Source organism: Salmo salar, chromosome 19, assembly GCF_965601325.2.
Source record: "Salmo salar chromosome 19, fSalSal1, whole genome shotgun sequence".
NCBI lineage: Eukaryota > Metazoa > Chordata > Actinopteri > Salmoniformes > Salmonidae > Salmo > Salmo salar.
In genome coordinates this window covers 76,639,149-76,651,630 of record NC_138309.1, presented here as the reverse complement: position 1 = coordinate 76,651,630, position 12,482 = coordinate 76,639,149, and the positions used below count along the sequence as shown (strand labels likewise).

Below are 12,482 nucleotides of genomic sequence, written 5' to 3'. Positions count from 1 at the left end.
TGGTTTATTAGTTACATTTCAAGTATTTGTTTCAATATATTTCCTGTCATGTCATCTGGGATGCTGCAATCTCTGGCTATGGATTTTCTACACTTACTGTCCAATGGTACAGATCTCGCTCTTGAAGCAAAAAATAAATAAAAAATGCTGTATTTAGAAGAGTTGAAAATCATTGACGTCAAAAAACATATTGCATAACATTATGTGTGTGTGTCAGCGCAGAGCTCTGTCAATGTGACCTATTTCATTGAACGTATGAAATACACATGTTTCAGTGATAGCTTTGATGTCATTAAACTATTCATTATATTTTACTGTAATCTGAATTGAATGGTCCAGATAACAGGTAGGATTGTAGTGCCTAAATTACCTCTACAATTATTATCAATGATATCACCATTTTAGTAGTGTCTGTGTCTCTTGGCGGGTGCATGAGTGAAAATCTGATACGTGCGACGTGGTGAGGGACAAGTATCGCTGTTCGCCTCCCCCCATCTCAGTCGCCCGTTGGTGGTTGCCAGGCATTTATCGAAGTGGCGCGGTCGGTATCAATTGCAGTAGCTGTCTTTGCCTCAGCTCTTATCTCTACCTATCTCCCTCCCACTTTCTTCCATGCACAAGGTTACAATTGAGTATCATCTGCGTTGTCTCAGATTAAGACTCGTTTTGCCGGGATTTTCCCCCCAACTCCTTATTGCTTACATCAAGCTCTCTCTCAACTTTAAACATCACGACTGAAATTGAATGTATTTTTCTGTGTGGTACTTTGCCGGCTCCGGTCACCTCTCAAAGTCACCTGTGATTGTGTTGTGGTGTAGCAGCTGGTTGATCTGACTGTAGGGCATCATGACTACGGTGAAGGAGACAAACGCACCGAAAACGGCTCAACAGCAAGAGCAGGTAATGATGCGCTTTCTTTCATTCAACCGATGTCATTTCTCCCTGTACTGAAATTGTAAATTGCTGTGATTTTTTTTCTCCAATTTTGTGTGAAGCCTGCAATTCTTTACTATAACGCCACATGAAGCATTATCATACTAGCAGAGACTATGTTGTATTCAATTCTCCATCATTTGAAACATTTGGAATTGTTGCAGCGCTCGGCAAGACAACCGGCTCTCACACCAATGTCAGTCACTCTTCTCTGTAATTCAAGGTGATTGCTGTGAGCATCACTACCCCCCACCTTACCTTAGACTCCATTTAGCCTCTTTCAAATCTGTTCTCACCATAACGGACATGTGTTACACCGGCTGTGACGCATGATAGAACCTTAACGTGGCCAGTGTACGGGACTTACAATAAGCTAGATATGACGTTGAATAGGCGGGAAATCTCCAGGTAAAATACTTCGAAGTAGCTTATTGCAGGCCACGTTATCAGACAATAATTGTCCTTTTGTCGTCTGAGTAGTAATGCCCACAGAAACAATTACAAGACAAGATTATTTGTACAGGCATTTCTGCTTATTGTAGATAACTACCCCAGCATTCAAATGTGGTGCAAGATTGCTCATGTGACGGTTTATGTGTGACCTCTAGCTCAAACAACTAAAGTGTATCTTATTTTTAGCTAATGAATTTAACTTTTTCAGATAATTCACAGTCGAATAAAGTGACAATGTTGCAACAGGTGATTTGACTTGCCTTTGGAGATATACATGGAATAAATAATTGGATGCATTTTAAAGGCTGATGTATAATGATCTTGCTTTCCACTGAGATGTGTGCTGTAGCCTACCTCAGTGCAACACATTTCAGCACCACTAAAAGGACAGCACCCAATACCAATTTCTTGACCATCAGAGGAATAGCCTGTGTGACAGATTTCAGCAACATTCAATGGGCAGCTCCACCAGCACATACTGAGCACAGTGCTGTCAACTAGGAATCTGTTGCTATGCAAAGAGTGTGAATCATAATTTGGTGATACAGGCCTAGAAGGATACTGTTACATTAGAGCAGGCACTGTAACAGGGGAGAGCTTCGGACAGCATCTGTCATTGTCTGGAGTCTCCTGTCTGTACAAAGTACCCCTTCTAAGATGACAGAAAAGGTGAGAAGGACTCATGGCTGTGTCCCGTAGAGCAGCCAACCTTCACTTGAGCCACTCACGGCTTTACTCATGTGTAGCATATCACTGTCAGGCTCTGCTAGGGAGGCAGGGAAAGACATCGCACACTCAAAACACACACCTGTCAAACATATACACATAAAACACAGAAATACACACACTTGTCAAATATGTACATGTGTCATGCACACGCTGACGTGTGTGTGTGTGTGTGTGTGTGTGTGTGTGTGTGTGTGTGTGTGTGTGTGTGTGTGTGTGTGTGTGTGTGTGTGTGTGTGTGTGTGTGTGTGTGGGGGGGGGGGATGTGTGTGTATGTGTGTGTGTGTGTTAGTGTTATGGTTCTGAAATGATTTGAGCCATAGAGACCAGCCGTAGAGACTGGTTAACCAGAGACGGGCTCAAGTGTTTTCCATTAGCTCCGGCTGTTAGCTAATCAGCTGGTTAGAGACTCATTTTCAGCCGGCTACATATTCCACTTCATAGTAACTTAGCTACTTTTAATTTAAAAGTTTAAATTCGCTAGTGCGTTGAGCCCTCCCCTGCTAGAATGAACGATATGCATCTTCTAGCGCAATCTATTGATAGGATAGGCGCCTGTCAGTCACAAAACGACTGATTTCGGGGAAACGCAGCAGAGAGGAAGAGGTTTCACTCTCGCCAAAATCATTGGGCTTATTTTGGGCCTAAGCTTGTCGCCTGCCTTCCAGTCTTTTGGACGACTAGCATTGTTAGGGCAGAGATATGAGCATCTCGTCATTATATACAGATCTCTGGTTGCAGTCGTATTTCTTTACACAGAGGAGGGAGAGATCATGATGCGCGTGAATTTGCACTTCCCATGTAATGTAATTGGTCACAATGAGTCGAAATCCACGACTTAGCTTAATTGTTTTCTAACAACACATTTCACATAGCCAGCAACGCAGAGTCGATGCGCTTAGTAGGCTATTTACTGGGTGTCGATTTGACAACTGAGGAAGGCACAGTGACCGTGAGGAAGGCACGGTGACCCTGAGGAAGGCACGGTGACCCTGAGGAAGGCACGGTGACCCTGAGGAAGGCACGGTGACCCTGAGGAAGGCACAGTGATGCCGAAACATTGGTAAATACCCATTAAATTGCTGGGAGATTACACGTGGAGTGTGCGACTTTCTTTCTTTTGATAGTTTATTTATTTTGACAACTGAACAGCAACTGTTGACTAGTTTATAAAAGGTGTCGAACTGACTGAATAAAGTCGATCTCTTTGCCATTCATAAATCATGCAACGTGGTTATATGTCCATGGAATCGTATAGGAAGAAGTAAACCAAAGGATTTCCGAGGTTTCTTTTCCTAGGATGTCGGGGCTTTCCAGACTGACTCTAAAATGAGTGAGTCTCGTCAGTCAGTGTAGCCTACCAAATTGCATTGGTGAGAGAGCCGTTCATTTGGCTCTTTAATTTGCGTACAGTACGCTACTTGTAGGCCTATGCGTTTTGCTGAGGATCTGCAGATTAATTATGAAAGAATTAGATGAAGATGGGGAATCATCACTGCAGGAACAATAGGTGGTGGAGAGCCTCATTCTGGTCCAAATATGATAATTAGGGCCCTCGCGAAATCCAGGCATTAAAACAGAATTCAACAATGTTCAAAAATGTATTGACCTGTAGTAGGGAATCAACTAAATGTATTGAACATTTATTCATTTTCCCAAGTTTATCATAAGCCATGAACAGAATGCATCAATGATTTCTATTTCTTGTAACTTTCTGAAGAGGCAACGAGAATACCCCTGTCTGCTTGTGTTTGTGTGTGTGTGTGTGTGTGTGTGTGCAGTGCACGCATCTACCACTTTGTGTAGCCATTAGTGATGATTCTAATAAAAACAGGCTTTCCCAAAAATCTTCTCAATTAAGTTGAATTATTGGGGCTCCCGAGTGGCGCAGCGGTCTAAGGCGTCACTACAGACCCTGGTTCGATTCCAGGCTTTAACACAACCGGCCGTGATTATGAGTCCTATAGGGCGGCGCACAATAGGCCCAGCATCATCCGGGTTAGGGTTTGGCCCGGGTAGGCCATCATTGTAAATAAGAATTTTTTCCTAACTGACTTGTCTAGTTAAATAAAGGTTAAATAAAAAAAAATTAAAAATTGTTAACAACAAATTAGGCTATGCCTACCTGGCAGAATGATATCATGCTTCTTTGCATCAATCCAGTGGGTATTTGTTTTGAAAATGCTACCAAAACACCACTAAACAACAGCCTCTTGCTAGGTGCACACTTGAATTAAAGGGTAACTCACCATGCTTAGGACTCAGGGTCTCAACACCTCCCTCTGCAACTAGATCCTGGACTTTCTGATGGGCCAACCCCAGGTGGTGGGGGTAGGCAACATCACCTCCACCATGCTGACCCTTAACACTGTGCTTAGTCCCTTCCTGTACTCCCTGTTCACCCACGACTGGGTGGCCACGCATGACTCCAACACCATTGTCAAGTTCGCTGACGACACAACAGTGGTAGGCCTGATCACCGGCGACAATGAGTCAGCCTACAGGGAGGAGGTCAGTGACCTGACAGTGTGGTGCCAGAGCAACAACCTCTCCCTCAACATCAGCAAGACCAAGGATCTGATCGTGAACTACAGGAAGGGGGGGGGTGCGAGCACGCCCCATCCACATTGATGGGGCGGTAGTGGAGCAGGTAGACAGCTTCACGTTCCTAAATGTCCAAATCACTAGAGACTTAAAATGGTCCAAACACACTCACAGTTGTGAAGAAGGCATGACATTGCCTCTTCCCCCTCAGGAGGTTGAAAAAGTTTGGCATGTGCCTTCAAATCCTGAAAAGGTTCTACAGTTGTACCATTGAGAGCTTATTGACTGGCTGCATCACTGCTTGGTATGGCAATAGCACTGTCCTTGATCGCATGGCGCTACAGAGGGTTGTACGTAAAGCCCAGTACATCACTGGGGCAGAGCTCCCTGCCATCCAGGACAGACATATCAGGCAGGGTGAAAAGAAGGCCCGGAAAAATCGCCAAAGACCCCAACCACCCAAGCCATAGACTATTTTCTCTGCTGCCGCACGGCAAGAGGTACCGGTGTTTCAAGTCTGACACCAACAGGCTCTTGAACAGCTTCTATCCCCAAGCAATATGACTGATAAGTAGCTAACAAAATAGCTACATGGACCGAGTTTACCTTGTATCTTTAATTACCTTTTATTTCAGTATTTCCACTGTCTCTGCACACTCACAGGGCCCTACACACTCACACACACACACTGTCACTCCAACACACACAATCACTCACTCCATCATCTGCTCACTCACACATATGCATATACATTTATACCTACTCTACGCACACGCACACCCACTCACATACAAGCTGCTGCTACTCTGTTTATCTTATATCCTGTTGCCTAGTCACCTTACATCTATACATATCTACCTCCATCACTCTAGTATCTCTGCACATGTAAATATGGTATTGTAACTGACTTTTAAAATATTTTCTATAGTATATAGTAGTATATAGTATGCTTGCTTACTTATTTTATTGTGTATTTCTTATTCTCATTTCTCATGTTTTTTTGTGTTTTTTGCTTTCTAGAAAAACATTGTTATTCATTTTTGCATTGTTGGGTTTTGAGTTTGGAAGAAATACATTTCACTGTACTTGTGCATGTGACATTAAAACTCGAAACTACACCCCAAAATCTAAATGTCTCATATTTTTTCACAGACCTCAAAAGTGGTCTCCTGATGTGGTTTAAGCATTGCTGTGGACTTAGAACATCCAAACATGTTGTTTAACTTTTTTTTAAAGTGTGATTTTGGGAGCAGAAACCTGCAACCTACTTCATTTTTGTTTCGTTTTAATAAAATACATAATTTAAAGAATAAACATCATTTTGGCAATTTATATCTTGCAGTAAAGCTATAAATAAGACTTTAATCTCAAGAGAAGACAGGTTAAATGTTGAAAAATATTAGAAAATAACCCTGATCATATAGGCCTAGAACTTAAGAATATCCCAAACAACTAACAATACACTGAATTCATACATTTCCAGTCATTTACATTGTAAAGTCATGTCATTCTACACAATACCACAACTAATTGTGTAATCTGTGAGTTAAACTCGATAAAAGTATTCAATCATTTCGCTGTGTATTTCTGTATTTATGAATCAAGGCATTAGAATGTACCAGAGGACACCAAAATAGAGCTTCTGAGGCCTGTGAGTTGTGTGTGTGGCCTTGGGGTCTTCTCTAGGGGTGGGATCGGTGTGTATATAAAAAAAAAAAACAGGAGAATGAAGACAAGACTAGCCATCACTCAAAAAACAGATGCCAGATATAATGGGGAAGGGGAGAGGAAGGCAGAGTAGAAAATGGTCCTTGATGATGATGATGATGGGTTTTGTCTGAAAAGGAATTTTGTTTCTAGAATGTTAACATAGTGTTAGGCATGTGAGCGTTCCCAGATGTGTTTCGGCCTAGCTTAAATAAAAATGGGAAAGTTTCTGTTTTATGCTTGTGTTTCTGGTCACTAGAATCCCCCAGGCCCTAGTGGAGACAGAGTTCTGCTTCAGTGCCTCGCTGATGAAGAACTGGAATGATGACCACTTACATCGATGTAAATTAACTTTACTTAAAACATAAACACACATGGGAATGAACACTTTAGGGACTGTAAAGCCATCTTCTGCTTTCTTCCACTGCTGATTCAAGGGACCTGCTTTGCTTGGTGGTTTTCCATAAACTTGCATAATTTGCATTATTATTAACATAAATACATTAGACAACAGGTTACAACAGCCCAACCATGCTACGTCAATTCAGCCTACTCAGTTAGTATTCTGTTCAAGTCCACTTGGTGTTCATCTTCAACCTGAAATGATGTAACATGCGTAGAAACCAACATGCGTAGAAACCAACATACCTCAGGAAAAAAAATGGTAGACCTCCACAAGTCTGGTTCATCCTTGGGAGCAATTTCCAAATGCCTGAAGGTACCACGTTCATCTGTACAAACAATAGTACGCAAGTATGAACACCATGGGACCATGCAGCCGTCATACCGCTCAGGAAGAAGACGCATTCTGTCTCCTAGAGATGGACGTACTTTGGTTCAAAAAGTGCAAATCAATCCCAGAACAACAGCAAAGGACCTTGTGAAGATGCTGGAGGAAACAGGTACAAAAGTAACTATATCCACAGTAAAACAAGTCCTATATCAACATAACCTGAAAGACCGCTCAGCAAGGAAGAAGCCACTGCTCCAAAACCGCCATAAAAAAAGCCAGACTACGGTTTGCAACTGCACATGGGGACAAAGATCGTACTTTTTGGAGAAATGTCCTCTGGTCTGATGAAACAAAGATAGAACTGTTTGGCCATAATGACCATCGTTATGTTTGGAGGGAAAAGGGGGAGCCAATGAACACCATCCCAACCATGAAGCACGGGGGTGGCAGATTCATGTTTTGTGGGTGCTTTGCTGCAGGAGGGACTGGTGCACTTCACAAAATTAGATGGCATCATGAGGTAGGAAAGTGATGTGGATATATTGAAGCAACATCTCAAGACATCAGTCAGGAAGTTAAAGCTTGGTCACAAATGGGTCTTCCAAATGGACAATGACCCCAGTCATACTCCCAAAGTTGTGGCGAAATGGCTTAAGGACAGCAGAGTCAAGGTATTGGAGTGGCCATCACAAAGCCCTGACCTCAATCCTATAGACAATTTGTGGGCAGAACTGAAAAAGCGTGTGCAAGCAAGGAGGCCTACAAACCTGACTCAGTTACACCAACTCTGTCAGGAATAGGTCAAAATTCACCCAACTTATTGTGGGAAGCTTGTGGAAGGCTACCTGAAACGTTTGACCCAAGTTAAACAATTTAAAGGCAATGCTACCAAATACTAATTGAGCGTATGTAAACCTCTGACCCACTGGGAATGTGATGAAATAAATAATTCTCTCTACTATTATTCTGACATTTCACATTCTTAAAATAAAGTGGTGATCCTAACTGACCTAAAACAGGGACTTTTTACCAGGATTAAATGTCAGGAATTGTGAAAACCTGAGTTTAAATGTATTTGGCTAAGGTGTAGGTAAAACTTCCGACTTCAACTGTATCTAGGAGCTTAGAGTAGCCCAACCCGCAGTTTCTGCACCTAATTAGGCAGAAGACAGTAGCAGCAGGGATGTGGTATAACATACTTTTGACAGGTACTTGATTTGGGCCCCTGGAATTCACACCTATAAGGATGTGGCTCTATAAAAGTATATGGAACCTGCAGAATGGCTGTTGATAGTTATGGGATTTTGTTAAAGAGATCCATTACTCTTCGTTTCAGACAATACAAGATGTGAGGATCATTGCATCTGTTTAAAGATGATTAATTCGATTATGCCTTAAAACTTAAGCTGAGCGATACGGACAAAAATCCATATTGCGAAATTACCTGAATTTATGCGATAATGATAAATAGAACGATAAGTTTATAACATTAATGTGCAACATAGTTTTATTTATTATCCTTTAAACTACAATTACTAGTTTGATTGTTATTGGGACTATTGATGGCTACAACTATCATCCCATATTAGCAAACGTATTCAAACACATTTCTCTAATATAAGCTACTTATCATAATGAATGATGTCAGCAAAATGCCTGCGATAAGTGATCTGTATGATGGGTGTCTGTCACGGCTGTTCGAAGGAGCGGACCAAGATGCAGCGTTTTTGTAGTTCCACATATTTATTAAAAGTGAAACTGAATGCAATACATTAATAACTTGAAAATACAAAACAACAAACCGTGACGCAGAGAGGACAACACACTACTCAAAAGACAATACCCACAAACCACAATGAGAAAAACCCCTACTTAAATATGATCTCTAATCAGAGGCAATGAGGATCAGCTGCCTCCAATTAGAGAGCAACCCCAAACAAAACCAACATAGATATAGACAAACTAGAACCTAAACATAGAAATAGAAAACATAGATTAACCAACAACACGCCCTGCCCTACACTACTATAGAAAATGACATCTTACTAGGGTCAGGACGTGACAGTGTCGATAATTTTTGGTTTGTCATCCCAGCTCTACTTGAAACCATACAGTTTGTCACTGTGTACTTAATCCAAGCACTCAATATGTGTATTCATTGCCACACCTTCACATATTGATGCATTGTGGAATGTGGTGCTACAGTACCACGGCATTATGCATTCTAGCATTAGTGTCTACCCTTGAGCTTCTTGTTCTGCATTTTCTTCCTCGATGGTTGTACCTATTCAGCAGAACAGCTCCTTAATAGGACTGATAAGCAGCGTGGCTAAATGAACATTTTAACGAGAGAACGAAGCCCGGATTTGACTGCCTCTGGAATAAATAAAGATATATCCCTCCTTTTTTTTCCAAGTGCCCCCAAGCTGATAAGTAAAGAGATTATGGATTTAGGAGGGAATTTGTTTCTTGATTTCCCCCACTGTTGTTTGTGCCATAGTTCATAGTAAGGGCAATTAGGAACAATTGAGCCGTGATGTTTGGGGCTAGAGCGGAGATTAGACAGTAGATTGGAATGTGGCCACCACAGCAATGCATCATGATTGTTGTCATGATATAAACACCTCCTGGCTGGGGACGCAAGTAAAGCTCAATAGCTTCAAGGGGGACTTTAATAAAGCCATAAATATGAAATGCTTTGACCGCATCTCTCCTTTCTTTCTGCTTCTCTGTGTCCCTGAAGATAAACTAAATGCGACAGCAAGAAGCTTCAAATCTTACTAATAGTTGTCTTAGGCACAGTATGTGGGTGTGTGTGGGTGTTTGTGTTGGAGCAGTCTTAGTGTTTTTCTATCTCACACATCCTCCTGCAGTACTGCATCTCTGGAGTAATACTGATCTTGTGTAAAACCGCCTCAACAAAGAGGTCAAGCATTTCCTGTCAGGTGTGCAGAAAATATATTTTTGTTATGTTCTAATTGTGTCTCTGGGCTATATGAAGCATCAGTGATATGCTTATTAAGCCTATTAATCACAATTCAGTGTTTTCATATCAACCTTCAAAGCCTATGGCATCATAGTGTGGGTAATTCCATTGGAGAAAATTGTGCTACGATTGCAAGTGTTCTTTAAGTATTTAAAAGAGAAACTTAATGACAGGTATCTGTGAAGTAAGATCCCTTGTGTGAGGATAAAATCATGTTTGGTTTTGCTAATAGGTCTAACTAATCAAAGACATTACAGCAAGAAAATAAGATGATAACCACAATCTGTTATTTTGCTTTTGTTTAATTTAGTAAACTGCATTTTTTAAAGTTGGGAAATATTCAAACTGATTCTTAAAGGGTAAAGGAAAAAGTCTCAGCTTTAGTTTTGATCACTCTTTTATACCCTTTTCACATTACTTATCTGAACTGTGATGGTCTAGTCACGCATCCACAATGGCGCGTATGTGTGTCTCATGTCTCTGTTTGTCTGGCTGTCTGTGAATGTCTGCGGCTTTGTAAAAAAGTGTGTGTGTTTATCTATGCCTGACAGACTTCACCTCAGTTGAGATGCTTTTGTCTGGGCTTATCGACCTTCTGCAATTAAAGCCCAGAGCTGCAGAGGATGGGTAGCCATGTTCCACCGAACCTCTAATTGGAACATTGAGCGTTCCGGAGTTAGCCGCCGACCCCAGGTTTCCAGTTGTGACCTTCACACCTCACAGGCGACACTGACAAACAGGGATAAGAGTGAATACTAGTCACTAGCGATAAGCATGCAATTGCTTGTACCAGCAAATGCGAATAAGACAATTGTGCTATTCCTGTTCTGACTTCATTGAAGAGGTTGCCAGGGACTGTTTCTATCAGCGTCTCGATATGATGCCAAAAGTCAATTGGAGATCAAATGTTATTTACCTGTTCTATTTTTACCAACACTTACCATCTATTTCACCTTGGATTATTGTTGGGAGAACAAAGTAGGCCTAGTTACTGTATGCACTTTTCTCGGTCATTAAGTATTGACTAACTATTTAGGATTTTAGAGGCTGATGCCATTCCACAGGTGCCACTGTACATGCATGGCTGCATCTGGCTTAGAAGCACCAGAATTAGCCTAACATGTAATTCAAGCCCCACTGTACATTCTGATGTTTATCGCCCTCCTAACTTCATGGTGTTATTGTCATGACCACGCAGGGGTACCATTATCACTCCAAATTGACATACTGCATTGTTAAGGAGACATTGGCAGATTTCGGCAATGGGAGCGTGATGTGAAGTGTTATGCGTCGTCATTATTTCCCCTTTTAGGAGCGTGCTTTCCTATGATCAATCACAGATCATTAGATGTCCATTGGCAAGCCACAACTGATTCATTCTCCTTGAAGCCACATCAAAACCAGCATCCTGGCGGATGGGATTTGGCCAAGTCAAAACATCTCAAACCCCCTTTACTTTTTTCTTAGTCAAAATATTGGCAGCTATATTATTTGCTTGCATGGGATATGCTAGTGATCATGCCTGAAATACTGACTTTCATCATGACATTGCCTGGGTTCTCTCCAACCCCCCCCCCCCCCCCCCCAGCAAACTAGTTTCTATGACAATTCTGTAGCTCACAGAATGGCGTTGTACACACGCATGCACACACGTGTAATAACAGAAACACACACACACACACTGAGGGAAGAAAAAAATTGGCTTTTAATTGAGTCTTCCCAATGTTTTATGTGTTTCCTCGTTAGATGGTATTTCAAATTAAATAATGCACTCCTCATTCCAGAAAATGAACATTCAGCTTTGTTCTAGCATCAAACGGCATAGAACGCTTGATTTGGGCTTTTGATTTAGCAGTTGTTCAACTGATATAAAAATGTATTACAGTGCAATGTACACTGAAAACTGGCTCACCACGCCAATATGCTAATTAGTACCTCAAGTCTTATTTTCACGTTCGTTTTTTAAAAAACATTTTCATTTGTCTTAACATAGATTTTGAAGTTCACTACCCTGTCTTGCATATTATGAGCTGTATCACTCTGTTTCTGCATTCCTGGATTGTGTGCAGTGGGTAGCGATGGGTAAGAGAGAGAAATCACTCAAATAGAATATTAGCTTAATAGAGAGGGCTTGCCATCTTCCTGAGAGTTGTGACATGAAACCTCAATGTGAAATCCTGCAAATAGCACAAATCGTAGTGCTTGTGGTTCACGTTTAATTTGTGTGGGAATGATGCCTACAGTAACTGCAGCATAGCAATGCATTTCTTATGATATGTGGGTGGTGTTCATTAGGGCACACCGTAGCAAAATGTTTTGCAGCATAAAACAAATTAAATAGTACCAACCTTTCCTTAAGTTTCAGGGTTTTCTTCCGCTCCGTGCCTACTGAACACAACT

General features: G+C 41.4%; 1 protein-coding gene across 2 annotated transcripts in view; it reads left to right on the top strand.

The window, feature by feature from the left end:
• Window positions 1-449: 449 nt before the first annotated feature.
• The window catches only part of LOC106579565 (A-type potassium channel modulatory protein DPP6), a 142,215-nt gene continuing 130,182 nt past the window's right edge, over window positions 450-12,482 (top strand). Inside the window, exon 1 of one of the 2 annotated variants that reach the window (XM_045702706.2) lies at window positions 450-900. In XM_045702706.2, coding sequence (XP_045558662.1) covers window positions 847-900 — 54 coding nt within the window. In that variant the 5' untranslated portion in view covers window positions 450-846. The remainder of the gene's footprint in view (window positions 901-12,482) is intronic. The other variant, XM_014159599.3, reaches the window with a different exon arrangement.